General features: G+C 32.5%; 1 protein-coding gene across 10 annotated transcripts in view; it reads left to right on the top strand.

The window, feature by feature from the left end:
- LOC147071750 (uncharacterized) overlaps nucleotides 1–17,925 on the top strand; it is a 131,733-nt gene extending 113,808 nt beyond the window's left edge. For 4 of the 10 annotated variants that reach the window (XM_085947084.1, XM_085947082.1, XM_085947083.1 and 1 more), the window contains 9 exons: nucleotides 1,560–1,690; nucleotides 3,696–3,876; nucleotides 4,256–4,503; nucleotides 4,831–4,992; nucleotides 5,947–6,047; nucleotides 6,607–6,725; nucleotides 15,778–15,928; nucleotides 16,698–16,809; nucleotides 17,087–17,925. In XM_085947084.1, coding sequence (XP_085803210.1) covers nucleotides 1,560–1,690; nucleotides 3,696–3,876; nucleotides 4,256–4,503; nucleotides 4,831–4,992; nucleotides 5,947–6,047; nucleotides 6,607–6,725; nucleotides 15,778–15,928; nucleotides 16,698–16,809; nucleotides 17,087–17,208 — 1,327 coding nt within the window. In that variant the 3' untranslated portion in view covers nucleotides 17,209–17,925. Of the gene's footprint in view, nucleotides 1–1,559; nucleotides 1,691–3,695; nucleotides 3,877–4,255; nucleotides 4,504–4,830; nucleotides 4,993–5,946; nucleotides 6,048–6,606; nucleotides 6,726–7,803; nucleotides 8,854–15,777; nucleotides 15,929–16,697; nucleotides 16,810–17,086 lie in introns of all 10 variants that reach the window. The other 6 variants (XM_085947080.1, XM_085947078.1, XM_085947079.1 and 3 more) reach the window with 2 other exon arrangements.
- Nucleotides 17,926–19,650: the final 1,725 nt, after the last annotated feature.

Raw genomic sequence — 19,650 nt, 5'->3', positions numbered from 1 at the left:
CGACCATGACTCATTTTTTTACATTCCTCGATACGAAATGCATTTTATTCAAGTTTGCCTTTATAATTTTCAATGTTAATTTTTACTTGAAGTTTCGATAATTTTGCTGATTTACTTTTGTATAAACTTATTTTACAGTGCTTCCCTACCTTTTTCGCGTCACGGCACATTATTCAAATCATAGAATTTTCACGGCACACCGATTCGGAAGCTTTTGATGTCTTATTACTTATATTAAAATTTCTTAAAATCATTTTCTTACTTACATGGTTCGTATGTACTTAATCACTAAAATCAATAAAACTCAACTTCGGGGTGTCATAGCATATCCTATTTGAGATTGTCCGTCTGAGGCGATAACTCTACTTGAAGCAGGAACCATTAATCCGCCTGCAACTGTTAAGAAGTTTTGAATGGAATGAGTTTATTAGGCCACTGGATACCGGTTTGAAACACCTGTCCCAGGTAAACAGTAGACGCAACGAGTTAAGTCAAGTAGGTGCTATGTAAACCTAAAGAGTAGGTAATTTATACGCGTCGTACCTATTTTTCACACTATACATTTGCGTATACCAGCTGTCTGCCGTATGTTTACTTAGGTATTTGTCTGTTATACAGACATGTATTCTTAAACCGAATTAAAACGATGTTCTCCTGCAATGCCTAGTCCAGTCCAGACCAAGATACATAATGGAGGTGAACAAATGAACATTGTATACAAAATATTTATATAAGAACATTTAAAATGTTTTAAAAAAACATTATTCACGTACATATGTATCTTGGGCATAACACTGAATAATATTATTCACCTAGAATCGGGTAAACATTCGTTACCTATCTTAGATCAGCGCTTCTCAACTTTTACGGCTATTGAAAAATAGTAGGGCACCTATCACTTTTTTTCAAACTACTTATTTACACCGTATTTTGCGTGTGGCACCTGAAAAAATAACATGATGTAATTTTTCATTATAACGTATTATTGCATTATTTCAAAACCCTATGCCGTCTGGCATGTTCCCTAACAATTAATAGTATTATGGTGGATACTGGTGCTTATCAGTTTATTTTAGTACTTACAAAATAAATAATATAATTTAAGTTGAGCAAAATTTATTTATTGTTAAGAAAATTGCACAACTTGTTTATGTCTGGATCGATGCTTGAATGAGCTATTCACAATAATTTCTGGTTAAGATTTTTTAAGATAACCTTTTTGAAGTTTTGATTGTGACCACCAATGAGAAAGATTAATATGTGAATTGATATGTATACACAGAGATATGTGCCGGCAACAGAGTCTCTATTGTCATTTCTCCGTTACACAGAAGCGCATCTTTCACAGTATCACATCTACATTTTGCGGCATACTTTATAATTGCTTACTGGTGTGGTAGCCCACCAATTGTTAAGATTTGCCTTAGATGTAAATTTATTCCAAGTATTCACCTATATGTTAGACTGTTCAGTTAAGAATTTGGCGCAGTTTATTGATATAATACACATCGATCCTCGTATTTACGTTATTAACGTTGACTATTTTTAATTGCTTTCAGGGAAGAGGTGAAGAACCACACGGTACGATGGAATGCAACGTTTCAATTTATTTGCAAGATGTCAGCAAATGCATCAACTGGAGTGCTTGACCCCAGTGTCCTTAGGATATCCGTCAGGAAAGAATGCAAAGGTAATATCTTAATGTTGTAATATTCTCTGTGGATAATGAGTACTACACCGCACCGCCACACTGAATAAGAAATCAATATAAAACCAAATTACATTTTGTTTTTAAACAGGGTCTTGTTTCTATACCCCGATATCTCTTTCACTCACTCTTTCTATGAATAAAGTGAAATCCTAAAGTTAGTGTCCAATGAAATGATAATAGAAAGGGATCAGTGTCCGCTCATTAAAGCAGTGATTCCTAACTAGAGTTTGTGAATGTTGGCGGAAAAAGTACAACTTACCATCCCTTTAAGTAAACAATGAAACATTTTGAAAATTTCGCTTAGTTCATGTTATAGTTACTATTGAACAATACATCAATATTGACACAAAATTGTCAGAGTACATAGCATTTGTTTATAAAAAGTGTTTTTTTTTTTTCATTTTGTTTTTCAACCGTCAACCTTTCAGCTGTCAACTGGATGTTCCCTGAGATTTTACAAAATATTTCAAGGTTTCCTCTTATCAAAAAAAGGTTAATAATCACTGAAAGACAAGAAAGGATAAACTAATGTAACATGAAAACTGATAAGAAAGTTTTGAATTAGGTACCTACTTACTTGATAACAAAATGATCATCTCGCACGAATGAATTTTGGTGTATTTACCGCTTTCAACTCATGCATAAAACTTTACATGATCCTGTGTGGGAAACTAAAGGGGCATTAAGTCTAAAATCACAACATATCAATACAGCAGTGTTGATTCTACTTGAATATTTTCTCCTATACGCTTATATATGAGGCGCCGAGCGCCAAAGGAGCTCAAGCACCATTTAACAAAAGTGCTACAAAATGGCCGACAAGTTTTCAGTGAATTTATTTTTTTAATTTTAAACTTGTATGTTGAAATGGACAATTATTTTCTAAGCAAAGCAAATTTAAAGAAATCAAAGTATTATTTGAAATAATATTTAATGAAAAATATCTATTAGATTCCAAAAAAATGGTGCCTCTTTGGCATATAGAAAAATGAAAAAAGGTGGCACTTGATACTTTTTTTTGTTGCATAAGCTTCTGTGGCATTAACATTTTCAAACTCAAATAATGGCATTAATTTAAAAAAATAAATCATTTAACAAAAATGTTTTAATGTAAGGGTTTGGATAGCAATAAAAAAAACATTTTGATATAAACAAACACTGAAAAAATGGTCAAATTTGTTATGATTGTTACATGAGTTTGTTTGGCATAAAATTTGCCTTATAATATTAAATACGTTTTTGCCATTACAGCAATGATTTCAAAGCCTTTGGATTGTTTTTTTTTTTAATAACCGTCTATATACCCAATATTATTAATAATACTAAATCAAAGAGTTATTTTCCTTCATGGAAGTAAAAGTTTAGTGGACATAATTACTAAAATGATGTTAATAACCATATTTCAAAAGTAATCTAAAATATTTTAAACAACAGCGTATGTGAAAGAAAAACGGATAAAACATGTTAAACTTACCGCGATTTTCCTCGTTTACAGGTTTAACATACATCGAAACTATTTTTCTAATCCTTCTTGAGCTCATTTTTAGTTTTTTTCACTGTTGAGAATGTATATTCAATAAGACAAATCTGACAGCTGTTTTGGTCTCGCGCTCTCCATAGTATAATGGCGGATAAGCTTCTGTGGCGTGCCGACATAACGACCAAAACAATTATGCCACAGAAAATAAATGTCTATTGTGAAATATCTATAATTATTTGAGCGATAAGACTTTGTGGCATGAGACATATCGATTTATAAAAATAACCTACATTCAAATGTCAAAAATCGTAAAGTTGGCGCTTGAGCTCCTTTGGCACTCAGCGCCTCATATATTATGTCACTTAGGCATAATCAACCACTTTACTAATAAATACTCCAGAATTATCTCCCTTTTTCTTTCGCATGTAAAAATATTTTTGAACATGATAGAAATATTTGTCTTGGCCCCATTGCTAATCATCAATCTATTTAATACTTTCACAGGTGGGCGGTCATACCAAAAGTTAGGATTTGTTGATGTGAATCTGGCATCTCTAGCGGGTGCTGGAGAAGCTTCACGGAGGTGCTTACTCGAGGGTTATGACGCCAGACGACGGCAAGACAATAGCACACTAAGGCTGAAAATAAAAATGAATATGTTATCAGGAGATCCCCTATTCAAAGTGTGAGTTGTATAATATTCACTTGTATTCAGCTTTATTTAGATTGGTTTTTCTTGACATGACTTATTTACAAATTTAAAATTGAGAATATATTCATTGTATTGTCAAGAGTAGGTATGCAAGATATTGAAATATGCAAGTCAAATAAATACATACAGTTTGATAAAAAATACAATAATGGACCAACAACCTTTATTGTCTTAATATTATTTATCTATTCTGACTGTATGAACTAAATAAAATTGTGATATATAAAATAATAACATTGATAGGCACTATATTGTTGTAAAATAGAATCCTACTAAGTAAATTTTTATCTCAAGTTTTGAAGCAGTACATTTACAGTTTATCTATCTACTAAAAGCTTTGTTTATTTTTCAGGCCTTCCCCTTCGTTGAATCATAAGCAGCTTTTAGGTGACGGAGGCTCTATATCAGAGCTTCCCGAGCAGACTCCTCCTCCCGCAGAGCCCCCTCCCCTTCCCGCGTCCCTACCGCAGCAACAGTCACAGTTAGGCCAGTCACTTACTCAAGTCGATCTCGGTAGAGACGATTGCGGGTCTTCCATTGCTTCCGGGAGTTCAGGATTTGGAAGCTTACCAAAGAAAAGGCCTGCGTTATTTGGAAGTGGTAAGCCATTATTATTTTTAGTGTTTTGTTTTGTCTCAAAATTTTTGTATTTGTGATCATATTGGTGACCGATTGTCATAAGTATTTATTTCAAGAAACATGTGTAACTCCTTATTACCAATTTAATTATTCTTGTGTTTCGAAACTGGGTCCAGAAAAAGCTTGCCGTGCCGAAATTTCGCACTCTGTAGACCACCAGTGTAGTTAAGTACCGTGAAAAACTAAACATCTATTTTTCGTGAAAACTATGTATACCATTACATTTGATAAACTGAAGTTTGTGCACAATTTTTCTTTGCAAAATACTAACTACAGATATTTTTTTAGAGCTTCTGAATCACCAAACGCAGACTAGTATAATGTCAACAGAGCCTCAGCCTCATCATCAACTTGGAGATTTCATTTCTTCCGAGCAGACGAGTGAGGAATCCGAATCCGGTGGAACATTACAGAGGCAAAGAAGTGGTTCTGATATGCTTGATGGATGTGGTGAGATATCATATATTGTTTCATAGATACAAATATGATTGTTTTGTAATATAAACATTTAATTTAATTACTAACATTAAATTGATCATTAAATTAGTTTAAAAGTTTCAATATAGTCAGAATTTAAACAATAATATGATGATCGTTCTTGAATAGAATAAAACAACCTCCCACTTTAATTCATCCTCACACAAATGGAATATATCGATATCCAAAGCAATTGGACACTAATATGCCCCACCAATTGGCATCACCAATGATAGGTTAGTTCTGCTCTTTGGGAGAACAAACAACCGATACTCCTGATTTCTTGGATAGATAATCAGAGCCATATACTCTTACTGGACCAGTCGTATCAGATCACCAAAGCGTTGAACATTGAATCTCTCCCTATCTTTCCCTGCATTGTGAGTGAGTCGTATTTTTCACTGTCAAATATACAAAGTATGAAACATTTCTGCGTTTGATGTTAGATTTTAATTTATTGACTCATTGTAAAACATCCTCATTGGTGACATGATTAACCTAGGAAACGTTCATTGTGCGCTGATATAGCCAAATCTTAAGAGTATCTAAGAGTCATCTGATACGATTTTTTAATTACCGATTTTTTTTTAAATTACACTTTGACTAGATTGTAGACCATATGGATGTGATGCATCTTTTTTGGATATCATTAATTGATTATTTTGCACTCAGTGTATATGTTGAATAGCAATGGTGATTGAGTACACCCCTGTCTGACACATTTCAATATTTGAAACTCTGGCTGACCTGAACCATTTGGCTCCGGTACAGATTTTGTATTGTCACACTACAGGTCCATTATGCTTAAACTCGTATTTGTTGTAGATATCATCCAAAGAGCAATACAAAACCTTTTAATAGCATACATTCATTCAGCTCATAAAATATTGAAATTCTTTCAACTTAACGACAATTGTTTCTTTCCAGTGATGTCCCACCCGACGACTACAACCCACTGCCCGGCATGTCTTCAAGGTCACACTCATTCCAGAAACAGCTCTAATACCTCCGGGGAAATGTCTTCCAAGGTAACACCCACGTGCGATGTTATTATATATTTATTTTCCAGCATAAAACATAGTACTGTAGTGTCAGGATTGCTAGATTAGAAGTGATTATTTCTTATTTATATAAAAGTTTTTAAGCAATGTCGCTCTTGTAAAATAATTACTGAAAGTAGCCTAGTAATTTAGAAGGAGCTAAAAAACTACAATGGCCGCGCGGCTTAAACGTCGGGCTGTAGTGTCATGGGTCCCAGATTCGAATCCTGTGTCTGGCAAGTACACATATTGTTTTTCAATTTGTGTATGAGTCAAGAGTTTGGACCTAATAGGTTGAGCAAGTGGCTGACATCCATTTCTCGTAAAAACAAAATCTGTTAATACAAACCTCCACTTAGTGGAGGCCCATACGATCGGACATGGTCGGAATAAAAAAAAACTAAAATATCTCCCTTGCTCTTTCACAAACTGCAGTTGATAATATTTTTTTTTAGTATTTTGGAATCATTCTTCTCAGTCAACCTTATTGTATGTAAGATAAGTAGTTGATTTGAATGCAATTGACATTTACTGAATTCAATTCCAGGCGAGTGGCTACGGCAGTTCGTTAAGTCAACAAAGTCAACATTCGAGGCAAAGTTCAGAAGGGGGAGATTCTTCTGAAGGCGGCAGGCACGCACCTCCTACATCCGCAGTTCATATTAGGTAATCTATTAAAATTAATTCAAATATATTTGCTAATCGGAAGGTCATATTCATCAAGAAATTATATGGATGCACTTTGAAAAGTTGAAAAGTGGATGAGCTATGTATGATCAATTACTTTTTTTTTTTGACAGTTTGCTTCAATGCCTTAAAATATCATAAAACATTTTTATAGTGTAAAACTGTACTTGTAGTGCAGTTGGTTTATTATGATCATATTGCACTTAAACTTACTTAACCTATTTTGACTTATTGATTAAGGATTGTGACATATAAGTTAAGTTGAAATTTAAAAAAAAAGTGTGTGTTTGTATGTGTGATGAGCACACGCAACAGAAGTGAAACTTTTTATTTTGCTCTCTATTCTCGGACACGCTGTCGTCGACTCTTGGAAGTTTTCTTAGGAGGTGCATTCACAACACTTTCGATCGTTCTGCTGCTGATTTTATCATAATTGAGTCGATTCGGTGCAAGTGTCAACCGACGATTTCTGTTCTGTTATTGTTGAAATTTCCATAGTTCCGAGAGCATCAAGCGATTTACTTTGTTGTCCACTCTATCCACTCTATCAAGTAGTCATCTATACCGAGGGTGTTCTCAAAAATTGATTGTTGTACATTGTGTGAATTGTGTGTACTAAGTATTGCCACAGCATCAATGCTATAATTGCTTGCGCGCTTAGTTGACAACCGAAAGGTTGGTGGTTCAAGGTTGATCATGGACAATTTTCAAATAGATTTTAATGATTTTTCGTTACACTTAAAAAAGTTTCACTTCGAAAAGTCATGAATGTGCCAAAAGACGAAATCTTGTTTTAATGGCATTTTTTTTATATTAATTAATATTTAAGTGTATATAATATTCCATAATAATCCTTATTGGTTTAATGATTATAATAGTTGTATTAATTAATCAGTTTAACATCCATAATATTAATCTATACTTAGTTGTATATGATTGAAGATTATTCTCGTAGTCTAAATTATATCGCTTACCATTCAAGCATCATCATTGGGAAGGCTAAAAATAATCAGCTGCTATGTTTTAAATATCAAACACTTGTATTTCTTTTCTAAAGCAGACGACATATTCCAAAGCTGATAATAGACAGAAATCGGAAGCCTGAAATGCTGAATCCAATTGACCAATCTTCATCTGAGATATTCCACACTCCAAATACAACATTAGGATATTCACCCGTAAGACCGGACCTAATCCCTCGCTTGAAAGAGCATAGTATATCGCCTGCTATCGATGATTCTGCTTTCGAGACTCCCGAAGCGACAATACTGTCACCGATATCGCCGGTGGATCATCATAAGAATCAATTCGCCGTCCCGTCATATTTCGATAGAAAGAAACAAGATATGATATCGTTGGCTAGATCTGCTGCGAATGTTCTTCCGCTCTCTAATTTTCACATCTTCAAACAGAAGTCTTTGAATACGATACCCGATTTTGTTGAACAGCAAACTGCAAGAGAACAACAACAGACTGATAATTCTGGTCTCTTTCATAATTTCCCTTTCTTGACGCCGCTTGCAAACAGAAAAAATTCAATAATTGACAGAAGCAGACTGTCCAGCTGTAACGAAGATGATTTCTATGTATCAGCAACACCCAATATCGAATTCAGACATCCCATTCGAAGTACAGGCGCAGTAATGGAGAGCCACGAGCATATTATACCAATCCAAGTCGAGGGGAGATTATCCAATATTGAAACATCTCGTACTTTTGGTCATTCTACACCTAAAGCGGACAGTGATATCAACCCGCGTGATGTCGGCCTAAAATCGAGATTATTTGAAACCCTCGATCATAAATTTAGAAGTGATCGTATCGCCGCAAAAGAAGCACCCAAACTAGGACTGTTCGCAAAAGCCAATTCCAAGGTGGCGGTGAACGGAGCAAAATCAAGATACGAGCTGAGGACTTCTAAATCCGGGATAGTCATTTCGGATCAGGGACACCAACGTCAGCACTTTGATCCGGTTAACCCTCTGAGGCACAGTTATACAGTGAATTGTGTGACGGCGGAAACTCGAGGGAAATCTATCAGCGATAGAAATCAAAACTGGCGGAAGACATCGGCATCGGCTACCTGTACAGCGGGCTCACTACAGAGGTACGTGTGAGGTTTCGGGTGGTTTGGCTTGGGTTGTTTTCGATTTGCGTTACAAATGATTTTTATATTTTTTGGATATGTTTCGGAGATGGCTTTTTTATTGGTCATGCAATATTAATGTTACTAACTATATAATGTATATGTACTAACCGGGTTGGCTAATTATTGAGGCATTTTGACTGGCAATCTGCATCATGTTGTTAATATGCTTTTGTTACATAATAATGCTTCAATTGAGAGAGAAATATTCCTCTGATTGTATTTTCAGAACAAGATTGTTTGTTTTGTCTCAAAGTTACAAAAGATTTTTTTAACGGCATCATTGGGAGTATAATTATGTAATAATTTCACAGTAGGTTAATTACATATCGTCACCGTTCAGGCAAAAGTCACCAACCCTAAAAACATAGTTTTGAGATATTGCAATTTGAAAGTTTGAAAATGCAGGAAAAATCAGATTTTAATGTTTTTAAGGTTTTATCTACATTAAATTATTTTCTCATGTCTTCTTAATAATTTCTTTAAGGTAATTTTACTTTTTGATGCTAATTAAAACATCTGGAAGGTTTTGAAGGAGGCAAGGTAGCTCAATTATGGTTTGGTGACTTTTGCTTGTTAATAATCTGAACAATGTTAGCCAAAAGAAGGATCAGTAAAACTCACCATCCATAGTATAGTGACTTTTGCTTGTATATTTATAACGAAGGATTTATTTTTTTTATATAGTCAATAATGTCTATTCACCTATAATGACTTTTGCTTGTTAAGATTTTATCGAAAGTCATTTAGTGAAAAACAAATAATTCGGATTTAAGCAAAATTTTACTAACTAATGTACCGTGGTGAATTTTGCATCTTAAAGAACATAATTTTACGCTTCGGGTGACATACTCAACTCAAAACTGCCATTTTCAGGGCTGGTGACTTTTGCCTGAACGGTGACGATATTTTCTTTCCTAAGGGTAGTATACAGGCTTCCACAAGATGACCGTTAACATACTTTTTTCACAATGAGTGGTTATTAGCCATACATGCAACCCATTGTGTTGCCTTGCTCTCAGCACTCGTTTAAAAAACATGTCAAATTTTCTAACCCTTGGAGGTGGGCACTATGCCACTACAACTCCACAGTGCCCACAAGTTATAATTCGAGTTATATATAATTTAAATCAATAGACAGGGCCAGCTGAAGTAGAAAAAGAATCACAATTAATAAATTAAATTAGCCTTGTTGCTGGACTTTATTTTTCAATCTTGCTTGATAACATACATGCATGACTAACAAACAATTGGGTATATTGCCCACTGTGTATTTTAATGGTATTATATATTTTTTGATTTAACCAACATTAAGAAATAACATTTAAAGTGTTTATTCCAAAATAATATATCATCCATTAATTAGGGTTTCATTAATGAAATTGTGATTCATAAAACCTTTTAAAGGTATATATATAATATATCTATATCCAAACAGAATTTAGGTCTTATAGATACAAAACTGTTTATTATTATGTCATTGTTGATCTCTATTTGTTTGCTTGTGATGTGAACAATCATAGGGTAATGTTTCTTTGTTCAGACTACAGAATTCACCAAAATATATAATGATAGATAAGTAAGTTTTAATATAGTAATAATAAGTAAATTTGCTGTGGATATTAAAAATCAACACTGTGTACATTCAACAAAGCTTACTGTAATGAGATGAGATCTTAAGGAATCACAATCAGCAGCCAGTGCAATTTGCTTGTTTATAATTGACCGTTTTATATTCTGTTTCGACTGATCTTTTACAGTTATAAACATTTATTCTATCGATACCCACAATAGAGTAATGGTAGAGCTGTCCACCTCTAAAGCCACGGGTTGAAAGTGCGAATCCTGCATCTGCTATAATTTAGAATTTAAGCACTACGCAGATAGAGCTTATCATTGTTTCAATCGATGCATTCATTTACACAATCCACAGTACAATTTTAGTCGTAAATATGTATAATATTATATGTGAGGCATCTGTTTCCAAATACTGATGTATCCACAATTGAATATTTGTGATAACTACATTTTCATATTTCAAGCACATGTGGTCGTTTTTAACACAATAGAATACACAATATGTAGTACTTACGCCACTTAATTTGATAATAATCAGGACCAGTTTCGTCTGCTTCGTCATCAGTCGACAATGTCCCATTGAAGCGGAGAAAACTGGTCCCGATTATTATTAAATTATGTGGGATAAGTATTATATGTTGAGCTTTATTCTATTTATACAATGTCTTTCCATCAACCGTCAAGAATTGGTAGTTAACACCATTTAAAAAAAATTATGTTAGTTTCATTTGCGACTGTGTATTTTAAAATTTAAGAATAGGCCTTTTTTATTAGCCAATGGATATTTCAGCATTTATATTTGATATTAAAAAGATACATTTATATCTTTAAAGTCATTAATTTTTTTATGTTTATTTTGGTTTTTGAAAGTTATTATTTATATTGTATGAAATTGTATATTCTATAGAATCTATACCTACATTTGTTAGAGTTTGATCATACATGGGTTTTTGGAAATAGACATCTCATTTACAACATCACAAATTTCTTACATCAACAGGACCATGACCGTACATTTTAATATAATATACATAGATCGTTGTGGAGAAAGAAATTTCATCTGGTGACACTATAGTATATTTTTATAATATCGATTTATAATGGGAGAATGGGGATGTAATGCATTTAATAAAATACAAATTATTTTGTTATACACCTATATTCTGTAATTATTTAAATTTCGTCTGTCCACAAACTAACTAACCTTATATCATAATTTAATTGGTGATGTATATAGAAATTCGAAAACAACCCAAGTTCTACCTGTTTCGCTCACACTTTCGTAGTTGGTACATCAAAAATATTCTAATCTTGTGTAGTACATCAAAAAAATTATTTTATTGCATCGTGCAATCGGGACAACGAATCGAAAACAAATCCTTAGTAAAATATAAAGCAAATTAAGATCAACCATTAAAGTCTTATTTTCGTTTGTGTGTTACATGCGCTTAAAATACGCAAATGGAATCTCAGCTTTGTGTGTAATCGTTGCTACGGAGTCTTCGTTATTGTTAAAAAACTATTTCCACTAGAGATAAGCTAGCCATTTTTTCTGGTGGAAAACACTTCATGGGTACAATATTGACCTGTATATACTCACCTGCTCTTATGCACCCGTAGGATATATAGGTACAAATTATCCGAGTATACTAATTGTATACCGAGTATGCAGTTGTTAAATTGTATGTAGTTGACATTTTAGTTATATTATTATAAAATATTGTGATAGGTGGACATCAATTTGAGTGATTGATACATATTATACATAATTTATATCCAATTGAAGATCTTTGACAGGAATATGATATACTATGATAAGCGAATTTTGTTAATTGTGAAAAAACCATAATGTTTCCATGTTATTTTTCATAATTCAATTTTAAAATCTCCAGTACAGCTTAGAGTACACTTTTACCGCAAGTACCTACAGCAGTAGTATTCCAACTGCCACCAAACTTCAAGGGTGCTGCAGGATTTTCGAAAAAAGAATATAATTCCAAACAATCTGCACAAATTCAATGTGCTGTTGCACAATCATAGTGATAGTATTAGTATTCTTCGGTGACTTTTCTAGGGGCATACAAAATTTTAACTGCTCTTCCCTTATTGCAGGCATTATGCATGGAGTCAATATCAGATATGACTTCACTTCTGAACGGCCAATCACCGATTGACATCATTCAGGAAAGCTTAAATAAAACCTCACTTATCCTTGTTTTCTTATTGAAAATTCTTTGACTGTCAGCTCATGAGAAAAATATTCAATGAAGTCTGCAGATATATATAAATATTTATACATAAAGGGGGTTGTGAGATGAAAAAGTTTGTAAACCATTAAACTACAGCATAATATTATGATTTATTTGCAGTTTGTCAACACGATTAGGCGCAATGAGAACTCACAAAAAAAAAACTCAATTTATCTGAAAAAGTAACTTGTCATAAATATTTGGATAAGTTCTAATATTTTTGAATACAGACAGAGTATGATGTCCAAAATGTTTTCAAAACAAACAACTCAAATCATCATAATTTATATTGATATTGCCAGATTATCTCATAGCATGTTGTGAATATCATGTTACAATGTTACAATTTAGGGAGAATTGGTGCCGACAATGCGGTGTGGGCGTGCCGCAACCCGACAGCGACAGTCTGCCACCAACCCTCAAACACCGAAGACCTAGCACCACTGCCCTGTCAGTTCTGCCAATATAAACAGCAAATAAACATGTTTCTATCTATGTTTAGAGCTTATTATTAGGCCTTTTATGTTGTTTATATCTGTGGACAGGAACTACTCCTCCCTTATATACAATTATTAAATTACCCTTTATGGAGATAATTCACTTGATATTTTAACTGACAGTGAATAATACAGTTTAACTTTTTTTCAAAATAGTATATAAATCTATATGTATTATGCCAATTTTGGTTACTTAAAATCCTTCAGGCTTTCTAAATGAATAATTACAAAAATGAATTACATAATTTCATTTGCTGTTGAACCTGTGTAAAGGTCAAAAGTGAAGAATTTTGGGTATCTTTCGAGGCCAAGTATGAAAAATCTGTGAACTTTGTAGGAAAGATATATGCGTCTTTGCTATGTATGCCGTATCTTTTGTCATCGTATAAATGAACATTTCATCATCATATAAAATATATTAATATTATAAAGGGGTATTATTGTAAATGCCATCGTTTAAAATTACGAATAAAGCCATATTTTGTTACATGAGGTGTTCATGGTTATAGCACCTTTTAAAATTATTCTTTTTTCAAGATGTGCATTATACCTTGTCTCTTATTAAAAAAAATACATATAGTACCTAAAATATATTTGCCATGATATATGTATTTTATGATATATAGTATTATTATCTCATTGTCCATTCTGTCCCATTCAAAAAATGGTAAAATTAAAATACCTATCAATTTAAATTATAAAATCGGGTTTGACAATGGAACATGATTTTACAAATCTATCTTAAAATTAATGTTTCCAATTACACAGATCGCTGATGAATAATCTTATTTTATAATAAAAACACTTGACATTGGACATCCGATGTATCAAAATATGGCTTAATTCTCAATTTCAAATGACGACATTTACAGTAATACCTCCTATGGGAAAAAATATCATTCCCGCAAACTCGACAGATCACTCAGACACGACTCCCAAAGATACCCAAAACTCTTAATTTTTCAATTCTATACACCATCTGGGCCCTTAATGGAAAGACTATTTGTTATTATTATAAACTTGGACGTCTATATAAATATATATTAAATTAAGTATATAAAGTTATACTCACAATTTTGTTTGTTCATCTTATTTAAATCTCAGTAGTCTATTCGTCCACAGGTAAATAAAGTGCATAATCATTGTTGTCTTGCCGTTCGTGTATATTGTCGCTGTTTTATTTGCATCTCATTATTATTTGCAATAGATGTCTCCCTTAAGTTTGTTTTGTCATATTTGAAGCGTAATCTTTAGTCATATTGTCTATTTATTATAACTACATAAAACAAAGATTTTTTTATACACAAATCTATACTTTATTTGATTGATCAATGTACATAAGAAGGTTTTATCCCCTCTCTGGAAAAGTAGTGTTATTTTAATCTTCAGTTTGGGATAACAGCGATTTAAACACAACATGTCGGTTCAAAACTCATATAAAACACGCTGTGCATCCACTCTAAAACCTCTAATGCCATCTACTGTCGAGATTGCATAATATTTTTTGACTAATATGTAAACAGATGTATGGCACATCACTTGAAATGATCTACCGAAAACTGGCATCATTGTGAGAACACTGATTTTCCGGAGAGGGGCACAATTTTATTATTATTAAGATAGACTTAATTTTGTCTTTGTCACAACTGTCAATATTTCCTGCACTACTACATTTCTAAATACGAAGATAACAATTTTTAATCACTGTCAATTGCTTACAATGCAAAATACTATGTAACCACTAACAGACTTTAGTTTTTTAAGCTCTACACTATTTCTCCACCTTCATTAAATAATTTTACAGAAATTACTAATGTCATTTTGAATGTAGGTAAACAGACACCATCGACTATGTTTATCTCAACAAAATACTGTGGAATTCATGATTTTAGGAAGGTCTTTAGATATGTTTTCTGAAAAATCATGACAAATTCACTATTTTTAAATAAATATGTGTATTAAAGACAGTTGTGTAGTATTGCCATCTTCTGTAAGTGAATCCCATTTAGTTTGTATTATTTATTAATTCTTTTACATGTTTGCTAAGCTTTATTTTATTTGTATATACTTACTTACTTTAAAATTCTTCCATCTTTCTTCTGCACTTTTATTTTGTCAGCACCTACCCTGATGTCTCAGTAAATTATTATTTATAACGTCTTTCATTTGCCATTTTTTTATATCATAATTTAATAATTATGGCAGCCAAACACTAATGAACAAAATATTGTAGAGTGTACAGTACCTATGTACATGTTTTCTTATTTAAAATTTGTGTTTTAAGGAATAGCTTCACAAAATCTTATTAAAACAAGATTCTAATATCTATTCGATAGTTTTATTCTGAGTTGTTGAATAAATTTAGTTATTCCTAAAGTTCAAGTATGCAAACTAAATTATGTCTATTATTATGTAATATTTAAAGTCAGTATGAGCAATCAAATGTTATTTATGTGAATTTAAATATTCTAAACAACACTTCAATATTATAAATTCTATTTAACGATGCATAGTTTTTCGTATATACATTGCAATGTGATGTTTTTATTTTAACATTACAGAAACCCTTCAGGAGGCTGTCTGGTAATGTCGGAGACGGGTTCTCTCGACCGAGCAAAGGCCGCCTTAGAGAGGCGGAAACACCAAAAAGGAGGAACGGGAACATTAGGACCGATGACTTTATCAGCCGCGTCGGCAGAATCTGAAAGCCAGGTACTTAACATAAAATTCATTTCATTCTTTTGACATGACTATCTTTTACAAAAGGAGCCCAAAATATCATACATGCTTATGTAGCAGTAGCGAAGGGTGGAGGTAGGCTGTTAAGTTCTGCCATAAATAGTGCACATTAAACTTTGTTAAAAATGACTACAATTTACAAATGGTGTTGGTTAGTTTTGAAAATTCAGATTTTAATGTGCACTATTTATGGTGGATCTTAACAGCTTACCTCCACCTTTCGCCACTATTATGTAGTGTCCCCCCTTATAGGATTACTTTTATCTAACAGGCTAGTATCTAATAAGAATGGGTGGAAACACAATTAAATATAATGAAAAATGAAATAAAAACAACACGAATAGGAGAAAATCGAACGACTTTTAAAATCTCTGATATGGAATGCATATAAAACTCCTATCCGGAGTCCAAATTCTTTGCATGACGTTATTTAGATTGTTACTGTTATGTTTTGGCTTAGTAGAGGGACAAAAACTGTGTCCATCAAAAGAAAAAATGAAACTTCTCGAGTAAGGATAGGTGGCAAAATATAATGACAAGAAACATTATTGTAGCATAGATAAGGATGGTTTGACACAAGCTTCGTTCAAGCAATATGATATATTTTTGGCAAAGTCAATCAATGTCTCGAGATTCTACGTGAAATTTGTCATAACTTGAGTTGTTCTAGAAGCAAGTATAATTAATATTTCAGGTGGTGATAGTAGGTAATCATATTATGATTGTATTCTTCATCTTTCAGAGTGGTCACACGGTGTCTGGCAGAGTGGAGAATACCCGTGTTAATCCTGATTCGCTCATAGCTGAACTCCTTAAAGCCACCAATCTTCAGCAAGTTGAAGATAGTGCAGAAAGTGAGTACTGACAAGCTATCATTTTAAAATAACTATAAACAAACCTTGATAGTAATTATTGTTATCTTTGGTTGTGTTTAATTAACAATCATTTTGACTTTAATTCAAGACATAGTAAAAAATAAACTGTGTTGGTAATTAATCATGTTTCCCATTATTTGAAAAACAATATTTCAATAGCATTATCTTATTTAACTTGATCACAAAAACTTATATCATTATGGAATAAATTGATGTTGTCATGAATGGTTGCATAATACGGTAACTGTTCTTCTAGCCTCCGGCCTCCAACTGTTCATTGCGAAAGACGGCACGGCAGCCTTGGGCAGTCAGCAGATCAAATCGCAAATGTCGCAAGGCAACCGAGCCTTCAAGCAGGTCGTCATGGATGACAGGTAGCCGGGACTTGCCCTCGCTGAATAGGGACACTTCTCCTCGATACCCGAGGAACATAACCACGCCATAGAGGAAGAATAAATTATTACTTACTTGATATTGTGATAACCAAACAAACAGTGGGTGAAATAGTGACATTAGAAACAAATTTAAATCAAGAAAAAAAATGGTACAGTGTTGAGAAGCACATGATATATTGTGAAATCAATATGGAGTTTCAATGTGTTTAACCGGGTCAGTGTAATAAGCCATACTGACTTGTCACATTAGACCTTACTCATTTTACAGTCCGGTGTTTCTCATTTATGTTTCAAAAAAATTTTATGCCTACTTCTGCCGCTCATAGAACTCAAATATATTTTGAAATTAAAAATCTACCATCGTGTTATTACATCATACATTACATATTATAACTATTCGTACTCCAGTGTATGTATTTTTCTATCAAAAAGTAATAGAGATTAATAAATTAACTAAAGTCGGTTAGGTATCTCCATTTTAATTTATTTTTTATATATTTTCTGATTCTGATTCTATAAGAGTACTTTTCATTGGATCTATATTCATAAAATATTAAAGACAGCTCTGTTTGTTAGTAAAATGGAATTAAACGGGAACCTGATTGCAATATCAGTTATGTTCATCGGTCGCCATTTTTTTTGTCTTCCGAACATCAATGATGTTATTTTGATTTCTCTAATTGTTTACTAATATGTTAGCAAAAAGAAAATATCCAATATGCAGTCCTAAATGTCCTTGACGGTTTTTTTGTGATTATCTCAAAATAGCAGAATATGGAGGTAACCGTTTTTGAAACGCCAAGTTTCATAAATTTTTCCCAATGCGGAATTTTAACCCGTGAACCAAGGCTCTACTTAACCATGGGTGTACATATAATGCGCATATTATAAACTATATCTATCAACAATACGATTATCACCTTTCATACATAAAATGAATTCAAATATTTCAAAATACTTTTATGGTACACAATACTAGACAATGAGAGAGTTTTTTTGCTATTGTCATTATTTTACCTATTATAGGCATAAATAAAGTAAAAAGGACATTCTTAGGGAAGAATAATTTGGGACATTTATTAATATTTTTAAAAAAATGTGACAATTTTTTTTGGCACATTACATATGGGGTGTAAGTCTTGACAGAATGTAACATGATATTTATTTAAAATTTGGAGTTTTTCTTAACATTATGTGTGGACTACCATCATAAAGTTTTTTTTATTATCTTAATAAATTCTGACAATCTGAAAAAGTTTTACTAGATTGTCGATAATTAGAACTAATTAAATTTCTGAATATCTTAAACATGTATTTTTCTATGATTACACTCCGTAGTGCCAAAAAATAATTGTATTATTCCTAAAAAAGTGTGTATTTTTCAATAATATTTTGAAAGCTGAACTGGACCATTAATAAATTAATAGCGTATAAAGTGTCTGACAGTGTGAAGAAACTATATTTTCTAATTTGTGGTGAATGTTATGAGACAATAATACAATTAAACAAGGTTTTAATATTTTTCAAGTCACCCGCTGAAGTATAATAAATATTATAATAGAGTGTGTATTATAAACATTATTAAGTGAATTTGTGGTCTTGGACAGTGTGTTTATAAAATTTATAATACTTAAGAATGTTGGAGTTGGGAAAATTGATATTTATGATTATTTCAAACATAATATATAACGTGGTTTACATGCCAGCAGTCTAGCCCACAGTAATCTGTTCACAAAGGTTATTAATTCTGAAAGCAATGCTTGAGTTCATATGAGTAGCTTGATATCAAAGTAGGCCAAACGTCATTTACAAAATTTTACAGGAAACTTACAAACACGTGTGAAAAGTGTCCGTTTTTCATATAACATACCAACTTTAAACTCTAAAATCTCTATGACCACCACTGTTTTTGATACTTTTGGTGGATTTTTTGAAAATAGCATCACTTGCACTACAATAATCAATTAAAAATTTCATTAAAAATGGCGTTTGGTTTACTTTGATATCAAGCTACTCATATATAGCCGAACTTCTGTTATCCTGACTAATTCATAAATTACAATATCTTCATCTGGCATGAATAACATTAGCTTGGCAATATTGTTCCCGAATAATCATTTTTTTATACCATTCTTAGACAATGTCAACAATTCATCGAATTCAGATAGTCGTTTTTCTACTGTATATCAATCCTGTCAGCTAAATGGGGTCGGGTATAAATGTATGACAATTTGGTCAAGAAATAATATGTAATTACAAGTGATCATTATTTACATTATAATATGTATTTTTATGGTGAAATTAAAAACAACAATTTAATAACTCAGTTGGATGTGAACAGAATTTGTTAAATATTTATGTCCTTATTGCAGTTTGTCCCAAACGGTTGTTTTTCATAAGATATGATTTTGACGAACGGATTAAA

This window comes from Rhyacophila brunnea, unplaced genomic scaffold (genome assembly GCF_057557595.1).
Source record: "Rhyacophila brunnea isolate RB1 unplaced genomic scaffold, BYU_Rbru_1.0 scaffold_2, whole genome shotgun sequence".
Classification (NCBI taxonomy): Eukaryota; Metazoa; Arthropoda; class Insecta; order Trichoptera; family Rhyacophilidae; genus Rhyacophila; species Rhyacophila brunnea.
This window is presented reverse-complemented; position numbering and strand designations above follow the sequence as displayed.